At 35.9% G+C, this 24618-nt stretch overlaps 1 protein-coding gene across 3 annotated transcripts in view; it reads left to right on the top strand.

The window, feature by feature from the left end:
* VWA8 (von Willebrand factor A domain containing 8) overlaps positions 1-24618 on the top strand; it is a 197648-nt gene that overhangs the window by 108526 nt on the left and 64504 nt on the right. For all 3 annotated transcript variants that reach the window (XM_026058921.1, XM_026058919.1, XM_026058920.1), the window contains 5 exons: positions 1805-2010; positions 7779-7930; positions 16402-16510; positions 17442-17580; positions 18623-18825. In XM_026058921.1, coding sequence (XP_025914706.1) covers positions 1805-2010; positions 7779-7930; positions 16402-16510; positions 17442-17580; positions 18623-18825 — 809 coding nt within the window. The remainder of the gene's footprint in view (positions 1-1804; positions 2011-7778; positions 7931-16401; positions 16511-17441; positions 17581-18622; positions 18826-24618) is intronic.

The following is a 24618-nucleotide window of genomic DNA, read 5'->3' as shown; positions in this document are numbered from 1 at the left end:
AAAACAAGAGTTGTTGTTTTATGGCATCTAGACAACCACAAAAGACAGACAAAGATACAAGAATTCTTTCATAATGAGTCTATACTGTATACAAGTATAAGAAAAACATAAGCTATAAGCAGTTTGATACCTCACACCAATGATTAATACACCTGCTCACTGATTTCTCCTGTATCAAACAAGCCACTGGCCAAGTACTGTCCTCTTCAGTAGAAGAGGTGAGCTTGATGGATCATTCTTTTCTCTCTCTCCCTGAGGAGGGGCTACTGTCTTTTATAGTGCTAGCACTATGCCACCTGCTTGTTAATCCTCATTAGCTTCTACATGCACATGGCCAGTGTATGATAGGCCTTCTCAAAATGCATATATCTGACAAGATATTGAAGTCATCCTAGTTTCATGTAACCATGTCCAAATATCACATCAAAGCTTTTCATATCAACAGCAGTTTCTTTTGTACAAGCTCTTGTTAGTTCCTAAAAATCCTATATAGCAGCAAAAAGATTCCCCACGGCTTCATCTGCCAGCAAAAACAGGGATCTAAGAGAAATTAATATTGCACAAGGGTGAGTAATGAAAAAGTCTATGTATTGGCCTGTGCTAAGGCATCGGCCTATAGGTTAGTCTAAGTCCGCCTGTGGCCAGGTTTTGGCGGTGTTACACCTGGAATACCAGCTGAACAGCTCTCCAGACTCCACTGACTGTATTGTCTACTTTAGCTTAGCCACTTATGTGCAGGTACCTTGATTTGTGTGTCTTTATTTATCTGTTAATTGAATCCCACACTCAGTGATATTTTGGCTGTTATGCTTATTCTGCAAAAAATAATAACGTACATCATAAAAGTAGGAACAAACCCAACTCAGTATTGCAAAACAGCTTTTTGTTTTTCAGGTGTAGTTTCCAGTGAATGGGCATTCCATGTCAGAGACCCACTGGCTTTGAATTTCACTCAGCCATGTTGCCCCAAGATGTTTTTATTAGAGCCTATTTCTCTTCCATGACTTAATTTCCCTGCCTTCTCATATGGAGACAAAAGAAAACTGATTATCCCAGTATTGTTGTATTTGCCTTACATGGCAAAGGTTGGGTTCAGGTTTTTGTCTTCTTTGTTGATTTTATTTGTCAAGCATAGGGATCTTTCTGCTTCTAACCCAATTCCTTTTTCAGCAGAATCCAGTCATGCTTCTGCACAGTTTTTTATGATTTTTATATATTCTTTACAAATAAATTCAGTCTTACAGAATTTACGAGTGGGGCAAATATAATGCAAATGTGTGTAAAGATTAGCTTGACAAATTTCCTACCACACTTCAAGGTATGCAGAGGGAAATGAGAAACCCAGAGGTCCTCCAGACCTCACAGGATTTGCTTTAGGGCATTCCTGAGTATCAAGATTTTCCTGCATCTGCTGGTGTTTTAACAGCATTTACAGATTGGTCCCACTCAACCTGTCTTACTTTTTCTTTAAAACTTTTTTTCTTGTCTTCTTTTCTTTCTACATTCATTTGATTTGTGTTTCTTCTTGAAGTTAATTTCTCCCTTGTGATCGCCTTCATGAAAAGGGTGGAAGAGACCTCTGTCTCTCTGTCTGGAACCTGTACGTTCTTCATAACAACTTCATCCTATGCGTTTTTCAAAGTGGTGGGGTTTTTTGGTTTATTAGTTTGGTTTTTTTCAACAAACAGATACTCAGCATCCTCTTGACCAATCACTTTTCCATTTAAGTTGCTGTTTGAAATTTAAGGAGGCTGTTGTTATGTTCTCTTTATAAATTACTTAACTGTATGCTTTTTTCTTTTAGGGGACATTTTTAGTTGCCATGCTGTTGATAATCCAAAACCACAGTCTGAACTGGCTATGCTTAGACAATATGGTCCTGATGTTCCAGAGCCAATTCTTCAAAAATTGGTAGCTGCTTTTGGAGAACTCAGGAGTTTGGCTGACCAAGGAATTATTAACTATCCCTATTCAACTAGAGAAGTTGTGAATATTGTAAAACATTTACAGGTACTGTACATCAAATTCAGATTCCATAAAAATGAAACAAAAATGCATGAACAATAATGGCATATCTTTTCTAAAACCTTCAAATATTATATTAAAAATTAGTAGCAATGAATTCAGATTTTCAATGAAAAGATTTGCATTTTGAAAGAACAAGCACATTCAGATATTTAGATACTCTTAGGGCGAGGATCAAAGATGTAGGCAAGTAGTTATTTATTGTGCATGTTTATTTAAAGATACACAAAATACTTGTGATTCTGTTTTTCCATTATGTTTAATATGAGATAATGATAAAGTGAAAGCAGTATGCATTGTTATGCTAGTCTACATTATAAAATTCCCTATTCAGTATACAATACTTTAAGAAGAACGTGACTGTTCAGTTTATGCAGCTATGAAATTTCTGTTTTTAATCATCTCACTGGGGAGACTCTGCTGCATAACAGTAATATACCATGGGTTGAATTTGTTTCAGGAAGATGTTACATGGATAGTGACTTAGTCAACAGGTATTCGGGTACCATGATTGCTTCCTACACACATTTTAAATGTGAAATCCTGAATTCTAATTTAATAAAGACATTGTTAAAATAGCAGTAGATTCTGACTTATAAATTGAAGCATATTCTTTTGTCTGAGGTATTTGAAATGTAAAATACCTGAATCCTCTTTGAAATATTTTCTTCTGTTTATAATCATAAAGTAGGTAATTTATTATTTTATAGTGAATTTCTTGGATTATTGAATCTTAGATTAAAAAAGCTTAGTGGAAATATTAATGTAATTATTATGATTAGAATATAATTTCTCAAATTCTTTGACCTATTATTTCTGTGTTTAACAATGCATAATATAGTAGGGCTGCATGATAGTTTTAATTTGTGTTTATGTTCATATTCACCCATATAGACATACATTTAGATCCCGCAGCTTAGAATTACTACTTAAATTTTTCAATTTGTCTAGACTTTTGGGGAGGAGATTTTTGTGTTTTGTAGTCTGTAGAGTGCCGTGAGGTCTTGTGACATGTTGAAACAGTACTACTATAATAGAAATTCAGAAAAATGCATGAACAATAACTTTATACTCAGGGTTAACAAAATTTTGACATAAAAGCTGGGGAATCTATCCAAATAAACTTGTAAATGAAATACTTTATTAGGATGCAATACCAATTGATAGGTGTTACCATATTGATAAGAACATGTACCATGTTGATAATATTGCTGGTATATTTCAACACGCATCTGAAATGAAACTGGAAAAAATATAAATTGAGGAATAATTACTGTACTGCTGAAAAGCTGATGTTTAAGGGTTTTTGTTAAGTGATCCCTTTCCTGTCTTCATATTCTTTGGCTCTTCCTACCTACCTTCTTACCTTCCTTCCTTCATCTTCTCTCTCCAAATAATCTCTAGCTGCAGTGCCCTTTATCACCAACTGGTGCTGAAACACATGGACTTAATTCTTTTCTTAGTGTGCAAACAGCATCCAGTAGAAGACTGGAAGAGCTGCATTGCTAATTGTCTTAAAGACAGTTTTTCTCTGCTCCTGCCTCCTTCACTTAAGCAGATTAGTATGGTCACTGGAAACTGGCACTGGGCATGGGTCAGGAAGGAAGGGTTTTTTGGTTTTTATTTGGTCACCTCTTTCAAAGTCAAGTGTAAATATCCAAATATATCTTCAACATGCATCTTTGATTTCTTCTATAACATTTGTCTTCAAGATACCAGTGTCTTTGAAATGATTCAACATTTTGTTTACTGTAGCTTGTTTTTCAATCTGAATAATAAAAAAGCCGGGAATAGCCAAATGTAAACAATGAATATAAACATAATGGTTATTCTAAAGTAAGAGGCTTTTAGGTCTTCAGGTAGGGAAGAAAGAGGAAGGAGGGAAATGAGTCAATGAAATTGCTGGTCCTTAGGAAGGAAGGAGGGAAGTTAGTCATATTGTTAAACAATCTGCTTTACAGCAGTTCCACAGCCCCACTTTCTTAGTACTATTGTTTTGATTTCTTTCACATAATTTTGGTATTTTTTTGCTTCTTCAAAAAAGGGTTGGAAATTTGGGAGAAATAATTGCTGTTGATTACTGTTATCTGAAAGCACATCTGAGCATTGGGGCTAGTCAGTTTAGAGAATATTCTGATTACTGAGACATCAACATGTAATTAAACTGTGCTAATCTCTGCACTCTGATTAACTGCAGTCTTCAACGTATAGAATTGTGTCTACAGTGTAGTCATAAGGACATTTTTGCATAGAGATTATGCAGACAGGGAACTCATAATACTTAGGTTGTAGCTGTAGTTTAGGTACAGCATTCTGTGCTGAGCTTTTCTTAAGGAAGGAGGTTTTTTGATGAAGCTTGGGCTGCCAAGCTAGTTTAAGGACCTGTAACAACAGGCATGAAGAAAATTGTCTACTGCAGTTGCCTAACTTGGACGTTGGAACTGTTTCCCCCAATTGATTTAATTTGGGCCTTGCAGCTCTAGATAGCAAGTAACCTGAATATAGCTTGGTAGACTCACTCTCCTGCAGTTGTCAGATTGTGTCAAATATTAGAGGTATTGATGCTAGTAGTGGCTTTTGGGTAAGGAGGCACCTCTGCTCTCCCTCCACTGGGTTTCCTCCACTGTTTCTGTGCAATCTAATTTACAATTTTTCACTAAACCTTTTCTACATCATTTTGCAAAGTCCAGATTCACCCAGTATCCCTGGCAGATATTAATCAGACAAGCCACATTACTCCAAATAAACTGAAAGAGCTTTTCTACTGACTGTTGAGCTTAGGAAACAAGATTTTTCTGATATGTCTTCTTGCCTTGTTAGTCTGAGATTGCTTTTGCGAACAGTAAATGTTTAAGGTACCTTCTGGCCCTGGCATCTGCTAATTGTCAGGCATTAAAGCATTAGATACTGATTCTTTTTATCTGTTAAAGTGCTTTCATATTATTTTCAAACACATGAGCCTACATGCACTCACCAACATTATATTAATATATTTTAACAAAAAGCATGTACTAACATATTCTGAGGGAGCTGGGGAAGCATTGGTGTTTGTCCTAAACTTTATTCTCTACAGGCAAGAGAAAGTACTTTGCTGGGTAAATACAGAGTGCCCAATACCGTACAAAATTCAGGTTTTACACCTGTTTGGTGAAGTTTTGTGCTAAGATAAGAGGTGCTTAATATTTTTTTTTCCTGTTTAGCCTAATCTCAAAAGGAAAGTAGGCTTATCCAGTCACAGTCTGAATCCCTTTCTCCCCTTGCTGCCCTGCACACACCAGTAGACTTTTACCCTTTTGGCCAACTGCAGTGAATCTCAGTCACCAGTTTTCAGAGGTCATTAGGTTTCTGCTGGTTTAATCAAAATCAGTGGTTGTGTAACAGAGAGGAACAGACTGACATTAGTTTCCCTGTGAAAGGAAAGGCAGGGGGAGAGTTCAACTGTTTTGGTTGGCAGGAGGTGATGCTCACCAAACACAAAGCACTGGTTAATCGATTAACATGCAGGTAGCTCAGGTCAAGCCATAGGCTGAGTTGCGTCTTGCCCAGCTGACAGGACGAAGGAATAGCTGGCAAAACACAGTGGGAGGGTCTCCAAGATGTAGGAGGAAGGCAAGGGTAGGGAGGAATTAGCGAATGGGGAGAGATGTTGGTATCATAGCAGGATTAGGCCTTTAGGATGGTGCTGGCAATACGGGAAATGTGCAGGGATCCGAAGTCACGAAAATATGTAGGAAAGTGAGTGATAGTGAGAACACAAGGTAGAAATCCAAAAAATCCAGACTTACTAGATCTTTTGTTACCAGATAAATTGTCACTTTGTTTTCGGGAGTGCTGGTAGGAGTGCAGTAGACCTCAGTGTATATAAAATAACTTAAGTTTCCTTATTTGTACTTACAAACTCTTTTTTAACAGATAACTTTTAGGTGGGCTATAGCAATACAGGTACTCATGGAAACTTAGATCTGCAAAAATAGTGATTTTTCACCCAGCCAAATTCTGTAATAATTTTGCATCAAATAAAGCATAAAATATATATAATATAAAATTATTAAAAGCAAAAACCATGTTACTGATTATTTTAAGAAACAGCCAAGAATCTAAAATGTGAAAGTACTCAAAGGTACGCACAGAGGTGTTACTTGTAAGGGAAGGAATCAATGAATGAGAACCAGACAGACTGATGAGAGATCAATAGTTTTTCCAGTAATCTGGTTTTAAAAATCAATAGAAACCAAATGATTTTTTAAAAATGTTCAACTCAAATGTTCAAACTTTTTTTTTTTCTGCTTCAAGTGAACTGTCATTGCCTTTCTTCAGTAAGTAGTTGTCCAGGCAGTTATTAAAAAGTGGTTGAATTTGTACTGATTGAAGCAGGAGAGTTGCAGTTTTTTAATAAGTGAAGTGAAGGGCCTTTTGGCAAGTACTTGTGTTCAGAACAGTTTTTTGACAGTGGTGATCAGTTGTACCTGAGGAAATAAATTTTATAAGATGTCCTACTGGTACAGGAGGCACAGAACTATCGGTGCCATTTATTGAGCAGAAGGATGTTGATGTCGGAATGATTCAGAAAAACATGGAAATATTTGGAAACTATTAGTGAAAACAAGATAATATTTGAGGCACTTCAAGGTTTCTGCAGTCTCTAGTATAGGGCAGGTAAAACAATAGGTGCTGCATGAATGAAATAGATTGGTGCCAGTTTGTTAGCTGCACTTTATCATAATAAAGAGCCACATCTGAAATATTTATACTGTCTTTAGTTAGACCATCTGTTGGAAGGAACCTGTGTTTCATTCAGTAAGGAGTAGACATTTTAAGCAGGATGGCACAGGCTATAAGACAACTTTTATATATATAAAAAAAAAACAAACCTTTCTTCATTTCATTTTATCCCACTACATCAGTTCAATGACTGCTCTGTCAAGGCTTCTAAGTCTCCTGGGAAATAAAAAGGCAGGAAAATTTGTTTTCTTCTTGCGGTACAGCAATAATTAATAAGTGTAGGAAGATGAAATAGGCTAGTTGTGAAATCTGGAAGGGCATGGCTGGCCCTAAATCATCAGTCCAGTTCACTAACAAAAGTTAGCACTTCCTTTGTTGGAAATACTAATGAAAGTTTGAAAAAACTTTTTTCCTTATGTCAGTACATTGCAGGTAGTATTTTTCACTAATTTAAAAATTGTTTGTGCATCTTAAGTGAATTTCTGTTTTTACTAAAATCCATCATGGCATCAATGGCTGAAAGTCATTTTTGGTAAATAAGCAATGTATCTTCTGCTTTTCTATATTCAACATTAAGAATAAGAATGGTTAAATGAGTGGTGTAGTTGAGTACATGAATATGTGTATTTGTGTCATATCTTCCTGGTTAGCAGAAAGCAGTTCTAAATTTAAAATTCAGGCTATATTTAATTGCATTATGTTTCAATGGTTAGCCCATCCTTTTTTAGGTGTATAATAAAAATGATTATTAAAGACAAGACTAATATTGATTATTTAAATCATTTTTTCCCTACTTGTTTAATTAATTCAGGTTTAGTGTCAGTATCTTTTTTCTGATTTGAATCAGTGTTTCTTCTTTATTCAGGAAATTTAAAAAGCATTGATGACTTGTGCATCTGCATAAGCTGAGCAAAGTTACTGTTGAAACTATTCATGTTAAAAGTATTTTAACATGTTAAAAGTATTTTAAAAGTATGTAACTTAATAGAGATATTCAATAAAAGAATTTGGGGGCCTTTTTTTCTTCACAGAAATTTCCAACTGAAGGATTGGCAAATGTTGTTCGAAATGTATTTGACTTTGACTCCTACAACAAAGAWATGCGTGAAATTTTAATCAGCACTTTGCACAAACATGGGGTACCTATTGGAGCAAAACCGACCAATGTACAGCTGGCCAAGGAGTAAGAGAAACATAAGATATATATTAAAAAGACAGGTCTCATGATCACTTTTTTGATAGTCTGTTATCTTGCTGGTAACTGATCTAAGAACAACCTGGAATACTTGAAGCCAATTCTCCTTTTGCTCAAGTTTTGCTTGCTACAAATAAGTTATAATAATTTAAAATATTATATGATAGAATATTTGCTTATTACTAATATTAATCTTTAGTTAATGTGCATGTACATATTGATAGTTTGTATGGTAAACAGATACACACAAATAAAGGGAAATACTTGTTTCTTCTCCTGTGTTTTTTAATTGAATTGCAACCCATTTCTGTCCTGTTATTTGCCACCTACAGCAGCAGCAAAAGAAATAAGTTGTCTTCAGTGGGACTGGGATTTTGTCTTTAATACTCACAAAAGGCTCTACAAATATGCTTCTACAGACTATGACAAGGCTTTTAAGCGTTTAAGCTCCAAGAACCATCTTTGTATGTGTCCGTATATCAGTATCTTTTAATTATTACTGGTGGTTGACACATTACACTGTACTTTTTCAGGGTTTGGAATGAAAATAGCTAATTTTTTAGAATAAACTAAATTGTAAAATGAAAACATTTAGTTCATTCTTGTACACTTCACAGAGAAAAGGCTTAAGTAAATCGTATTGAAAAGTAGTTAGAAATCTTACTCTGACTTGAACTCTGATATATAATTTGTTTATGGAGAAACAAATATTTCCCTTTAATGAAGGAAGCTTTCTTAAGAACTGGAAAGGATTTATGGAAAATTCAGTTTTCTGTAGGATGTACTACTTTTATATTTGCTAAGGAGGGACTGATTCTCATGACATGATGTCTTGATGATAGGTGTCAGTGTGTAGGTTTCTCCTGTTGGAGCACCACTGTTATCATACCTAGCATGCTACATATACCTATTAAAATAAGACTGGCAGTTTAATGGTTGTGGTGAACCTTTTCATTTTGATGACTAAAGCATTACATACCTCGGGAACCAGTGCTTGATCAACTACAGTATATATCAAATTGACAGCACACACTTGGAATTCTTGACGTAGTTTCTTTGCTAAAAGTCACTTGGAAATTTCTTTTTCAGAGAATTATAATATTTGTTGTTTTTGAGAAATCTTCATTTAAAATTTTTATATAATTTTTAGAAGTATTAGATGTAGGTTTACATGGATGATTTGGAGAGGACTGCTTAGCAACGTGAATATCGAAGGCTTAGGAAACATAATAGGAGGGACTGCTGGAATTGAGGACTGTTCAGTCTAGAAGAGAGAAGACAGAAGAAGGGTTAAAGGATCTGATCATTCTGAGTCAGGAATGATCACCTGATTGTTTTGGATCCATTGTTTTTTTAGGACAGGTTATACCCAGAAGACCCTGCAAGATGCTCATCAAAAACTTCATTTGGTTGACAGCCACACTCTCTACACTGAAAGCCAAAAGGAGGAGAAACTACAGAAGTTCACAAGCAGTTGATTAGAGTAACATCAGGATGGGACCAGGCTGATCACCTGGCTCTGGTGGTGCAGTGATCTTGGTCTCAGTATCTCACTTGCATCCCCCCACACCTGGATTTTCAAATTATCCCAGTGCTCCATGCCAAGACAGCCTTGCTGCTGGTCATGAGATTTAACCCTATGGGGCTTGCAAACAACAGGCTGATCACCCTGAATTGTGGAGACATCCTTCAGGAATGGTTTAGGTGTAGTTGTTTCTGTCTTGGAGTTAAAGAAAGCCTGGGTAACCTCTCCAAGTCGGTTCCAGCCTGTATTGCAAGCTCCCTTGATGGACTCATTGAGGCAATCAGATACGGTATTTGGACTACTGCAGAAAAGGGACTTCCCCAAGCTACTAGGTGTTTAGATCTAGAGTATGAGTACAGACCTTCTCTACACTGTTTTGCAGGAATTCAAGCGTAGAATAATGGTGCTAATCTAGTCCATCCCACTTCCTTCAGGAAAAAAACTAGGATATATCTAAACCCTTCTTATCTGATGTTTGTCTTGATCCAAGCTTAAAAACCTTCAGTGATGGAGTTCTGTAATCTCCCTAAGCAAGCCAGTCTTGTTCTTAAATATCCTTGCCCTTAGAAAGTCATCTCTAGACTAAATACATCCAGTTTTCCCAGTTTTCCCTTTTGTTTTTAAGGCCTATGGTTGTTTTCATTTCTCTCTCCTTTTTTTTTTTTTTTCCACCTGATCCATGTCTGTCTTTAAGCATTGTGCCTAGAATTGAATGGGGTAGTTCCTGCTAGAGCTGAGTAGAGTGGTAGACATATGTCATGCAGCAGTCCCTTTTACGAATCCCAGTATGCTTACTATTCTTGCAACATGTAACTCATGTCTAGTTTTCTGAACATTAACCTCCATATCCCTTTCAGCAGAACCACTGAATAATGCTCATTCCCTTTCTACTGTTTATGCAATCAACTTTCTTCCTAGGTGTGCTGCTTTGCACTTTTCTCTCTGTATTGTATTGTATTTTTTCAGAGTATTTCTCTAACTTGTCAAGAGCACTCCCAGTTTTACATCTGTCTTCCTGCCTGTTTACAGTATCTTACAAGTTGGTGATCTGTAGATTTATTATGCATTCTACAGTGTCCTGTTGGCAGCAATGTACCCCACAGAGCTTCACTTCCCCAGCCTTAATCTGCAAGACTTTAAAGACTTACTGGTTGGCATGATAAATTGCACAATGGTTTTAATAAATAAAGCAAAAATTAGGATGAAACTCCAAACCTGTTCAGTCTTAGGATTTAAAACCATATCTGCAACAAAATCATTGCTATTCATAAGAATGCAAATCCTCAAATTATGTAAGAGGTTTTGTGATACAGACACTAGCACATTTCCAGGAGACTCTAAGACATGAAAAGCATTATACTGATATACCGACTCATTTATACAGGTATTCTCTGGCATGTATTAACGTGTCTATTGGATCCAGCAATTTGTGAATCTTTATTTTATTTTAATACATTTCAAAGAAGCCTTTCTGACTGTCACCTATTACTCAATCAAAAAACCTGTAGAAATCAGAATTGTTTAAATCCCTGCTGAAACATAGCTGCTGTCAGTACAGGAACAAAACCACATGAGGCGCATGAACAACACACTACAATACAGTGTCTCAAGAGGATGAATTTTGAGGATTGCATCCAACTGAAATTACAGGGAAATGTAACAGTAACCCATATGGGAATTTTAGCTAAGGCTCTGGAACTAATATACCTACTCTTAGAAGGGAAGATCAGGTGGTCACTAATTGCCAAAAGTTCTTCCAGTAGTTATTGCAGTAGTTATTGTTTCAAATGAGATCTTCATTTGTAGAAACTAATTCATTTATTTCCAAAATTAGTGTCATTGGACTTTTTTATATGGCTTCACACTGTCTTATGAGATTTTGAAGCAATTGCTAAGCTGAAATTATAGATATCCCTCAGAAAAATCTTACATCTACTCAGAGATGTGGAAGCAAAATGTTAACCTCCAGGTATCTTTTCTTTCAGAGACTGGCTCAGTATTACGAGTTCCAATTCTTCTGTAGCATATTTGTTCTGTGAAAGTTTCTCCTGTTCTCATATTAAATGGATAGGATTCTATTTAGTTCCTAAGACTTAATATGATGGTGAAACAGACTATACAATTGGACTAGTTTATATTATTTGTCACTACAGAATGTTTTTATACTGTTTTTTGAGTAAAGTAATGCTTGACTTTTTCCCCATCTAAACACTTTAGCCTTTTTGTTTCCATGAGGTTTTGTTTCAAGATAAGATGGCCATTCTTCAAGACACTGATATGTTCAGTATCATCAGCTTATAACAAAGTGATATTGTCTGTATCTCGTAGTATTACCTTTTCAAAAATTTGTATTTTTACTACTCTGGGAGGTAAAGCAGATGGCTTGTCCACCATGCATTGCCAAAACATAGTGGTAAAATGGATAACTCATTTTAGTAATTCATTATCTTTCTTTGTATTCAATGAAACTGTGTCTTTCCATTAGCATCTGTTATGTCACATTTGTCTGTGTTCCTTTTAATATGCCATTTTCTTGCACAATTCAGACCATTTGAAATTCCTAGGTAAAATGGCATACAGCTCTAATTCTGGCATTCATCCTTAGTGAAATTTCCACTCCATTTTTTTTGTGCTGTCACTACGTATTTTCAAGTGCTTGCTATAACCTGAATATTCATTTTATATACTGAATACCCTATGTATACATACCCTATGTAAATTTTAATGAGTTTGCTATTCTCTTGAAAATCTCTCCTTCAAGTACTTTGTAGTCAAATGTTGGACCTGGCTCATATCATATACGTCTCTTGTCCATCCTGTGCACTGGGGCAGGGGGAGAGGGGTTTCTGCAGTTGCCTGTCAAGGAACTAGTGGTGTAAAATAAGTCTTTTCTGTCTGTCTCCTGCTTATGCTTTAATCAAAAGAGTTTTGCATACAATACAGAGATCTGGTTGGTAAAGAAGGTTCCTGGTTTCAGAATATATTTTATTCAGGTTGAAAAATTAGATGGGATGAAAGTCTAGCTAAATAGAACGCAGACACATTTAAGCCCTTGAATAATACATTCAGGTCCAACATGGAGCTGGTTTATGAGATCACATATTAAATAGTTTTGTTGCCTGTCATAATTCATGTCTGAAGCTATACTAGTTACAATAGCCAGCTTGAGAGATTTTTATTCACAGAAACTTTATTCTTACAGGGTTCTTAGCCTTTTTCCAGTATCTTTTCAGAAAGTTAAATGCATAAATTCGTAAAGCAAGTTCTATTGACTTTTTTAAAATTAGCCTAAAATGACTTAATTTTCTAAAATTGGAAAGGTACAGGTCAAAAGAAATTGGGTACTGTAGATGTCAGTTTGAAAAGTTTTCCAGCAGCAGAAGCCTCTAGAGAATTACCTTTTGACAGATTGTCTGTGACTGCTGTGTATGAAGAAAATCTGACTAAATAATAATTTTATGTAGAATTGCTGTGTCAAGTGTAGTTCTTGTGCACATCACCTTTTCTAAACAAAAATTCTACCTATATAACCATTTTATGGACAACAGTGAATTCTTGTAGAAAACCAGGATGTAAAATTAAGAGTAAACTAACATAAAAATATATTTTAAAATTTTTCTTAACCTGCAGGCTTTGACAGATCCATAATGAAAGAACTGACTAGGAATAATTCATTAGTACTTCCTTTTAAGTCTTGGGTTTTTTTTACAATCTTACTGCAGTCTGTCGTGTAGGTTTTCTGTGCTATAAACCTTTTCCAGCTTTTGAGGAAAGCATAAATCAAGGTTCATTCTGTACATTACAGTTGGAGGTAGCGATGGAGTTTCAGCAGAATTCTTACCCAACCTGTGTGCTTCTGCACCCATCAGATCTCTTTGCTTCTCAGAATTTTGCCAATGGTGACATCTCCATAGTGTTCTGTCTGCCTTTTATTATGTAAAAAGTATTTGGTTCATTCAGTTAATTTGAAATACTGCACTGTGGGAGGAGTGCCTTGTCAAGCTTTTTACTAATACTGTCACTTCAAGTTATTTTCAAAACTTGCTTGTTACCTGTAAGTCCTGGGGAAAGAAAATTGTGTCCCTACTCCAATGCACATCATATATATTCACTAGAGGAAAAATGTTAAGAAATACGAATGTCTTCAGTGTGGTCATGTTATTTCTGTCTCTCTTCACCCTCACTCCTGATAATCATTCAAGAGGCATGTTGATTAAAAGACCTTTAATGACACCAGCTTCTTCAATACTCTTAGTCTTTCTTAGGCCAGGTCTGTATGAGAAAGCACTAGGAAAGCAGTGATAGAGAGTTAAAAGAAACCTGAAAGATTAAGATCCCTATTACTCTTGACAAAGGAACTTTGTTTTCTGAATTCTGTTTTTTTCCTAAATTCTGATCTGCCTTTCTCTTCTCTTTGCCATTTGATGGCTTAGTCTGCTGCTCCAGAGAAACTAAATCATTCAGAAACAGGGAAGTGAATAAAACCTCAAGAATCTAGGAGAAAGGAAAAATTACTTTTCCTAAGGGAAGAGAGGAACTGTTAGCAAAGCAAATTCAGAAAGCTGAAACAGAGTGGAAATGTGTTGTTTCTTTGGGAATGCAATCTGTAATTCTGTTGCTGTATAAAGCAGGGTATTTGGTTAAAGCTGGTTATTAACATATGTTTTATTTTAAAATGTAATAAGTGTTCATGATTATTAGTGAACCCGTTGATTTCTAGGATGTTGCCCATGGGAGTAATGTGTAAGGAATTAAAAACTAAGTCCAAATCCTTGTGGAAGATGATGTTCCATTGAGCTAGCAGGAAACAATTATTGCTGATTATAGGCATATCAGAGGTTATACTACTCACAGCAATCATAACAAAAAAGTCTTCTGTTTCTTTTTGAACACAAGACAGTTTTGGCTCAAGAAATAATCAAAGTTTTGCCAACAAGTCATTTTGAAACCCAAATGGAAGCTTAATGTAGAATTCACATTCATGGATAATCTGACATATCTAATGACTTGACGGTTTGCCCTTTTTCTGTCTGCGTGAATGCCAAAATGTGAATCTGCCTTCATGAATCACAGAATTGTACATGTATTAAAATAGTACATCCTGAACGTTTTTTTTCCTAACGGTCTTCAATGTTGTAACCTAAACTATATTGTACTTGAATTTCTTTTGTCTCTGACTTAATTTCTGTTCTTAATTTGGGAAGAATCTGGCTAGACTAGATAGTTGTGAAGAATGGAAAAATGCAAACTGGAGTGAGGAAGAATGCAAAATAAATCATTCTCCAAACATTGGTATCTATTGATACTCTGAAATAGGCCACGAACAGACAGTGAAGACTCTACTGGTTCTTTTGACTGAGAGAGAGGAAAAAATTCACTGTCCTCATTGCATGTCCAAAAGTTCTGATTGCTGACAGCTGGATATTCACCTATGAGCATCAATGATCCATAGCATCTGTCTATTTTCTATTTTAAAATAACAAAAACTGTCTTTGGCTATCTGACTGCCTTGGCAGATGGTCCAAATGCAGAATGGGGTGGAAACTGAGTGACTATCTCCCTGTGAGTACTGGCATCTCCAGGTTGGTTGAGGTATGGTGTCAATGTGAAAATTGTAATGTATGTTTCTTGCATGAGTTGGAAAGATTGGAGGATAATAGTGTTTGTTCCCTGCCTTTTCCTTTAAGCTCTCAATAAAACAATTTGAAAATCCCCAAAGTTCATATATATTTCAAATGAGGTTTTTGATTTGGGATCCTTTCTTACTCTGGAAAGCATATCAAGAAGAAATGAAACAAACCTCTTATATCTAGACGTGCCAGGTTCGTTGGAGGGGAGGGGTAAATTAATATAACAGTAGGAAAAAGCATCATCAAACAGGACAGAAGAGACCGAGCACAGATTTTAACAAACATTCTAAGAGAACTTCCTTAAAATAGACTTTGGAGATATTTATAGCAACTGGGAGAGGGATTGTTTTCAGTTCTCTTGCCAAGTTCTGTAGCCATACAATAACATGCAACTGCTTATAACACAAAATGCAGTTTTCATAGATCTGCTTAGGAGCAACTGATCCAAAATAAGAGAAACCRTAAAGGTATGAGTTCATTAGCTTGAATGTATTTATGCCAATTAAAAATGTCAAATTCCTTTTATTTGTTGCAAATCACTTCAGAGAGAGCAGAAGAAGAAATAAAAAATGTTGTCCTATTCTGCTGTCAAGCTACTTTGTCATATGCCATCATTTTCTTTTGCTATATAACTGAGTTTTGCTGTGGCCCTTATATTTCTTCCCTAAATAAAAGGCACAGAAATGAAGAAATTGCATCAAGAAAGTTAATTAAGGCTTTTGGAGATGTTCCTGTCCTTTCTGTAGGCTATGATGGCAGAAGGCAATGGCATACACTCACATCTGTGTACCACAGCCTTTGCTCACATGTGCAGTTGCAAAATGTAGGGAAGGAATTTATTCCTTTTATTGCATGGTGAATTTGCCACTGTATTTACTGTGCCTATTTTGCTCTTTTCTCAGGGGAATGTGCCACTTACTGGAGCTCCTTTAATTGGTGCTGTCACATCCTGCCTGAACTGAATAAAGCAAACCAAGAGACATGTTTTGATATGTTTTGGATATATTTTATTATGTACCTCAAATAATTCAGCCTGGAAAAGTTTTTCTTCTGAGGCCATATTTTGTGACAGGCTCCTTATTTATTATGCTGTTTTGGTTGTGATTGTATTAGTATTCCAGAAGGCTAAAAATTTTGTGATTTAAAACATAAAAGAAATGAAATGTTTTAGTAAGGAAGCATTTTCTATAAGAGAATATTCAGAAGTGGCTTGTTGGGGAAATGTTGTTGCTTAAATGATTTATTCCATATTAGCTGCTGGTTAGTGAATATGAAAATTTGTTTGTTCCTATGCTGTTTGGCAGACTGCCGTTACCAGAACATAAATATACAGGCTACTGGAGTATTGACAACCTGGGAAGTGCACGACAGAAACTGCTGTGTCCAACAGAAACTCAAAGAATAGATGTAAAGGTTTGTGTTCTTTTTTAAAAAATGCATAAGATTTCATATATAGGGATCTGAAAAACCTAAAATGTGATTCATTTCCTCAGGAAAAAGAGGATATACAAAGCTTCATCTTTGTTACCTGGTTTTGTTTTGTTTTTTTTCTGTACTGACTAGGAAAAAAAAGTTTATTTTTTATCGTACCTAGCCCTCAGAATTTGAGATGTGCTTTAAAATCAGTAGATTTGGTCAGGAGTTCTTGAGCTTTTTGTGAGGATGTTGACAGTGCCATTTTTGAAGGAACTCTGAAGCTGTTTTGGATGCTTGGAGGTGGCCAGTTTCAGCTCCCAGATCTCAAATTTTGTATAAGATCTGAGACTGGAAAGCCAGCTATTTTTTGTTCTTATTTCACATGCAGCTGAATTCTTATGAGTCTTTGGCACTGCCAGGTTTGAATCTGAACCTTTGGTCTGATTTGACCTGCAGCCAAAGCTTTTCAGTCCTTTTCAGCTTTGAGTTCTTGGCTTAACTTTAGTAATTGTTAATTCAGTGAATAAGTAAAAACTCAACTGCAAATATGATGTGGGATTGAGATTTAAACTTTATATAACAAGAAATTGTCATTGAGCTTCTTTATGAGAAAAAATGTTCTGATTTTTCCTTGTATGGACTGTGTTTGATCGGTGTGTGATACCTCAATCATGTCACTGAGCAATGATGTTTTCAAACCAGAAAAGAATGAGGAGGAAAGGCATGGTTTGTATACTGTAAAGAAAATGGCAGTATGGGCATTCAGAGAGCTTGCAGAAAAGCATTTCCTTTTCCCTTTCATTTTTTTAATATTTGGTCTGTTCCTATTGTTAATAGCATTGACAGTCTTGAAAAAAACTTCTAGATTTTCATAAAGAATGGTGAGTGAAATATTTTAGCAAGCCCTTGTTGTTATTGTTTGTTTTAGGGACCTGTGTATTTAAATATTCAAGGATTTCCTGTGGAACGACATGAAGCCAGGTCCCTCAGCTTCACAGAAGAGCTCGCTTTTTGGACACTGCCTTTGAGTGAAGTTAACTTAGTTTGTGATGTTGCTGTAACGAAAGGTGCAGTAAGAAAAGCTAATAACTTTTGTAATGATCCCCAGTATTACAATATATGAAATGTCCTGGAGATGAGGAAGAACTGGGCTGGTGATACCATAGGTGCTTGCTGATAGCCATTGTCAGAATATACAAGGGCAATATGAGTGCAATAAAAACACTTCAGTATATTCACAGTGTATTTCTAGGAATCTTTGCAGTGGAGTATAAGAGAAATAGTGTTGTTTCTCTTTTTCCACTTTCCTTTTTTAAAACAGTAGATGAAATACAAAAATAATCAGCTATTGAAATGGGAGCCTAATTTCATTGAGACATTCTGGTTTTCAAAAGGATATGTATCCTTCTCAAACTAAATCAGAGCTTATACTGATTAAAATTCTTTCTGATTGGATCAAGCCTGACTTAATTATCTATACTGCTTATGTCCCAAAGAGAATTGCATCATTGGGAATATTCATGACCTTTTTTATGGTTCATAATTAAACACGTTTATAATGTATTGTATATTACAAACATTGCTAATGATCAATACTAGAATATTATCTTTTTCTGCTTGTAGCCTTTACTTCAAATACATTCACCAACTTTTATGAAAGTGAAACAGAAATTACATAGCTTTGGTTTAATTTGGAGAATTTTCTGAAATGAGTCAAGAACTGCTATATGTAAAGGTTTCCATATAAAGTTTCCATTCATCCCATGTATAATTATTAAGTATAGTAACTGGAAGCAGGGGGCTTCTGGTAGGAAAAAAAGGAGGGAAGACCCAGATTATAAACAAACTAGAAAGTCTGGACAGATGTGTCTTGGACTACTTGTTTGAAGAGTTAATAGCTTTGTGGCAAGATTCTTCCTGCTGACATTTAGTTAGTGTCAAGAGATATTTTCTCTCTATCTCCCTTGTCAACGGTGTCCATTTTGTTGTAGGCTTTGCTATATCATCTGAAACCATGTATCTGCCCAGTTTATGATATATATTCTTTCAGAAGAGCAATGTGCAATGTCAATAATGTTTCATTAATTTTATCTTATTTTCTTGTTTCAGAAGATGAAGCTGAGAATGTTCTTTACATTGCTACATGCAATCCTGTTTCCTTGTACTTTATGAATGTTTCTAGTAAGAGTGGATACTTCGTGGATTTTTATGACCTCTTCCCCAGAACAGTTGGAAATATCTGGCAGCCTTTTGTGACTGTGGCACCGCTGGGAAATCCACTCAAAGGTCAAGTGATTCTACATGAAGAGCAGGTAAAAAAGAAAAAAAAAAAAGCTCAGTGGTTAGTATGTTTAGTGATAAGGAAAGCAGTTTCATGAAGGTAGGATCCTTGAGGTGTCTTAACCTCTGTAGATTGAAATTACTTGGGTAAGTCTGCTCCTTACTAATGTGCTCCTTCTCATTATATCTTGAACCTTCAGAGTTGCTTCAGCTCTATTTTTTTATGTGGAGCTTTTTCTCTTGCACTTATTAGCTGATTTACAACATCCCTTTATATACTTTTGCATTACTGAAGCTGAGTTCTGCCTGCTTATCTGATTCCTCTTGCTGATAAGTTAGATAGGCCTTTATGAGAGAAAGGGAGATAGTTGAGTCCAGGAGTCTCAAACAAGCAGCGTATGTTCGAAAGTACAAAGCAAGCTGTTTTATGCTGTGAATCTAAGTTCTACTCCAAGCTTGTCCCTTTTTTTACTTTTTGAGAAGTATATGAAAGAGACATGTTTTCTGAGTCACAAAGTGAAATGTTGCTTATATTTCTATCATGTCACTATTTTTGGTTTGTTTTACAAATTCTGATATTTCCCATTCTGTAACACCTCAAGTATCGAGACTAGAAAGAAGGCTATGTAAACCCTGACATTTAGGGTATCAGCAATACAAATTTAGAATCACTGACTTCTTCAGTGTTGGTTTGATTGGAAACTTTTTTTCAGAGTGAAGCAATGCATACTTTCCACTTGGAATTACTATTAATGACTGATTGGAATGTTTCCAATTTAAAACTTCTTTGCCCAGGAGTGGAAAGAGACATCAGTTGATAAAGTGATGATGACTAATTTATTATTTTTATTATTATTATTATTATTATTAACAGGTTATTATGTTGCCTCGAGTCATAGTGGTTTGATGTGAGCATTTTATCTGGTCATTATTGTTGCCATTCTTCCTTTTCCTTTCATTGTTCTGAATTTCTTCCACCATTCTTCAGTAGGAGAGAAAGAGCTGCTGATGTAGAAGAACCTTTCCTACACTGAGCTGGGGTTTAAGAAGTCATTCCAATTTACAGTCATTCCGTAATGAGTGTCTCTGCTATACCTTTGCTCCAGGAATGTTTGATGAGTGTTGACACCACTTTCTGGTCTCAAGCACTACAGTTAGTAGCTTATAAGATATGTGATTCTTCTACCTTTGGTAGAATTGTGTATGCCTTCTTTAGTTTTGCCTTGGACGCTCTTTAATGTCAGTGCAGTTGTCTTGAACACCTACAGAAACACTATTTGACCTATTTTGACATGCGCATAACAAATTTGTTCAGTTCTAAACAATCCTTGGCCTTTTCTGGCAAAGTTAATACAGGAAGTTGCAGAACAGATGGCAGTCTATCTTGTGTCTAAGAATATTTAGAATGTTGCACACTTTTTAATGTAAATCCCAGCAATATTCTTTGCTTTCCAAACTTTTAAAATTCCTACCATGAAAATAATTTTCCTGCTAGTTTTATTCTTAATTCAATCATAGTTGCATTCAGTTTCAGCTTCAGCAATGTGGTTTTTATCAAAGGTTCTTGTGTAAAGCTTTAAGTAGTTAACTCAATGACTGGTTTTGCCTGTCCTCATGGATTATAATTTTCAATGAAAGTGTGAATTAAAATCTGAAATAAAGATTGTTCTGCAGAAAGAATATGGTAACTCAGGGCCCCTTTCCAGTCTACTTCAGTTCAGCTGTAACATCCTTTTTTTCTCTGACTTGAAGTTTAAATACTGACAACTTCAGTCTTGCTTTTCTTAACGAGTGCTATAGTTGAACAAATCCTATCATCCTGTCTGAAAATAAGTGTCTTTACACTGCTGGAAGACAATATAGTAATTATAATATTTCTGAATGCTTTGTATTAACTTAAGACTTCTTATGCAAAGTTAATATTAAGATTGACCTTACTCATCAAGTATGAAAATGTGTTTCATTAAAATGCAAATTTGGTTGTAAAAAGTCAGTATATACTTAGGACACTGCTCAAAAGTAATTTTAGACTTTTTGTATATTTTAAGTCAGCATATTGCACAGAAAAAATATTGAACTATGAATCTCTTATGTATTGCATGTTCATATGCATGGAGTACATTAGTAATTTACTTGGGACTGATTTTTAAATGAGGAACCAAAGCATAGGTCAGCTGGATGCTGCTGTTGTAGTCTTCACAGCCACTGCCATCCTTCCTTATGTTAGGGCTGATGTGTTGGGATCTCTGCATTTGCAGTTCCTACTGAATCAAAAGAGAGATTCTCAAGGAGTTTAGTATTTCCACTGGGAGCTTAGGTTTTATTCCCAATTCTTCCTGCTATGGAGCCATGGAAAAGTCTTGTGCTTTCTTTGTGCACCTATGAAATGAGGTGGATATTGCAGTTTATGAAATTAAATCAGTTATTACTTATGACATTAACAGGTAGGTGTATGGTCTAAGCTAATCATCTAAATACCTTGTATATCCATTGAGAGGATAAAGGTGATCTGAGAAAGTAGTGCATCCCAGCTGAGGTAGAACAGCTAAGATGAATTGCCTTATGGAAGTGCCTCTCTTTTTCCATTGACTACAAAAGGAGCCTGGGCAGCTAGTATAGCTGAGATACCTGCCTTCTGGCGTACTAAGTTAGGTAAGATGACTGCCAGCCTTAACCCCAGTATTTGCAGCATTCACATATTAATACAGATAGATCAGTGGTACATTTTACCTCTAGGCAAGACTCCCAAGGATTAGGTACTTGTGCTAAAGGATGGATCAAAGATGCTTTCACAGACAAGTATAATGTCTATATGTATTTGCAAAATGTCAAGAAGTATTACTAATATTTGAAATCAGAAACTGCATTTATTTTAAAAAAAAAAGCTGTCCACTTGACAGGTGATATTTCATTAAAAACATAATCCACTAATTGGGCACTATCAAAGGCTAAAGATTTTCCCAAATTTTTTAATAAAGATTTTTTGAGATGAATGTTATAAAAAGTTATAAGAAAAGAACAATTTTAAATGGATCATAACCAAATTGGAAAGGATGAGATGATGATATTGTAGCTCTTCAATATGCATCTGTGATTTATTATTTCTCAGATGACATCCATCTGGATTCAGTAGAGTCTTCCAGTAAAATCAAATGAAAGACTACAATTCCTTCCTGTCCTTTTAAATAAAATTTTACTAAAACTAATCTTATTGAGGATTTAACTTAATTGTATAAATCAGAGATTTACCTGCTTTTAAGCCACCTTTACACCTTGGAAGAAAGAGTAGGTGATTCTCTTCAACACAGTGTCCATTGATCTTCTTAGTGAGCACAGCCTATTTTGATTCTGCCTTTTCAATCAAACTGCAGTGATAGACTTTGGAGAGACGCTTCCTAAATCTAAGTCATTTATTTGTAAGATGGAATTTGCAGTGTAAAGCCTTGTCCGGACAGTGTCCTGCCAGCATCCTTTAAATCCGCTTTTATCTTTCGCTGGCGGGAAGTGGGGTGGGAAGAGAGAGGAGTGCTTCAGTTTCCTTCTAGTCTCCATTACATTCTAATATATGCTTTCAGGAGAAGGATATGTTTTCTTCAAAAACAAGTTGACATTATTAAATTCTCATCTTTTTTGAATCTTATATGAGGTGAAGACTTTCCTTTCTGTAAAAAGAAAGCTCATATTTCTTCTTGCTTTTCTGTTTCCTGTAATCTCTAGTACAATCAAGTCTCCCAGATAATCTGAAGGACTCTGCTCACATTAATTAAAATGTCAGTAATCTACTTGCATACATTTCCGCATCCGTGAGGGCATCATGGTTGAGCCCAAAACCATAAATCATTGCACAGACTTCTTTCACTTTAACCTAATGAACAATATATCTATATCTATACTAGTATACACAGTGTCAGGATTGTTACATGCATGTCACCCATAGGCACTGGTCACTGAGTAGCACTAGTAGAAAAGGTGCTGGGGGATAGGAGGCAGAGAGAGCGCACGCCGTACAGAGGTGCCAGGCTAAGAATCAGCCTTGACTGAAGCTGACAGTGAAGAAGAGCTTGTGTTTGTGAGCTTGTTTGCTTGGGACGTGGGCATCAAGTGCAGACAAGGATGAAACTGTGAGTGTAAGCATTCATAGAATACAAGAATATATAGAATACAAGAGGGTTAAGCTGAATGCTTTATATTCCTCTGCTCTGAAATTGAAATTTATTCCTTCCCCCAACTCTCTGTCTACAAGAGCATAAAGAACAACTTCCCATACCAGCAAGGTGAAATCACAGCCCTGTTTGGTTTAAGGACTTTTGAGAGGAAAATACTCTCTAAAATAAAAACAGCAGTAAGGAAAGGGAAACTTTGCAGTAACTAAAAATAAAGGCCCACCACTTCATGAGATTGATTATTGCATCTGTCCAAAGTTTGGAATTCCAGACACCAGGGTCAGGAGGTCGCCCAAAGGTTACTTTTCTCCCAGTCGAGAACAAACATAGCGGAATTGCACACCAGCGTCTTTTCCCAGCCCACTTGAAGAGTTGCCAAAGCTGCTTTTGGATGTGTTCGCAAGTGACGCAAAAATCTATTCTTAAACACAGACAGAATATACATCAGTCACTTAGTGCAGAAGGAAACCATTAACATCAAAAGGGGTGGAGTAGAGAGGCTTTTTATGCTGCCAACCGCTCTCATAAATTTAATGCTAAGTGGAAGAATGTAATTGCTTCATATGTGTTCTTTATCTCACATGGAAGGCTAATGCGTTTTTTTGGTTCAGCAGTGCAGTTGCAGAACTATATAAATAAAATATGGCAGAAAACCAAAATCCAAAGCAAATGCCTGCTTTTTTTTTTTTTCCTGAACCACATTTCTGTAATTTTGGTTTGAAATACATAAGCAAACTGCTTTTTTTAGAAGTATTAAATTCCAGCTGAATTTCCCAAATGCTGCAAATAACATGGCAATATTTTAAATGCTTTACCATATTTAGTTTTAAATGACTGTCATTATTAGAAAAAAAGTTAATTCTCTCAAGTAATCCTAGTGAAAGTATGAAGTGTACCCAAAAAGAACAAAAACACTGTGACTCAGATTGCTTGTATCTGTTTTATTTAGGAGAATTTGTGGGAATTTATGTTTTATTCCCTTAACGTCTATCGTGCGTTATTGCAGATGTTATACGTAGACAGCTTACTTTTAATAAGTCCTTGCAGAACCTAATGTCCTTGCAGAACCTAACATTTCCCTGAAAGACAAACAAAAATTTCATCCTAAGGCTTATTAACTTGTGCTTTTGTACCTTTTAAATTTCATTTGGTGCAGTTAAGGTTGGCCCTGAATGATTGTTCTCTTGAATTCTTGGTTAAACACATTAGGAGCAGCTGTGGTACTTTGTAAAAAGAGATGTTTTAAATGAACCTACAAACAAGCTGGCAACATGTCAAGTTGCATACTTTGTTTATCAGGTGCGTTCATCCATGCCATACATCCCAGACATGGCTGCGGCACCTTAAACGTAGCTGATGAGCTTGTTAGCCAGCTTTGTGTGACATGTGGCTCCCAGAGCTGGAGACAAGCTGTGACACTGTACGGCGGCCAGGGAGAGCCTCAGTGAAATGCTGTGATCCCTTCCCAGTGTGTGACCCTGGGGCGGGGAGGGGAAGTATTGATAGCTGTCCCCATCGTGTGACAGCATGTATGGAGCCTGGGACTTTGAGTAACAAACTGAGAAATCTGCAGAACAACAAAATTTAGCRTATCATATTTTTGCTTGTGATATGTGAAGGACCCTCCCATGTCACTGTTTGATATCCTGTCTGCTTTGGATC

Source organism: Apteryx rowi, unplaced genomic scaffold (genome assembly GCF_003343035.1).
Source record: "Apteryx rowi isolate R43461 unplaced genomic scaffold, aptRow1 scaffold_150, whole genome shotgun sequence".
Classification (NCBI taxonomy): Eukaryota; Metazoa; Chordata; class Aves; order Apterygiformes; family Apterygidae; genus Apteryx; species Apteryx rowi.
Note: the sequence above shows the minus strand (reverse complement) of the source record. Positions and strands in the feature narration are given on the sequence as shown.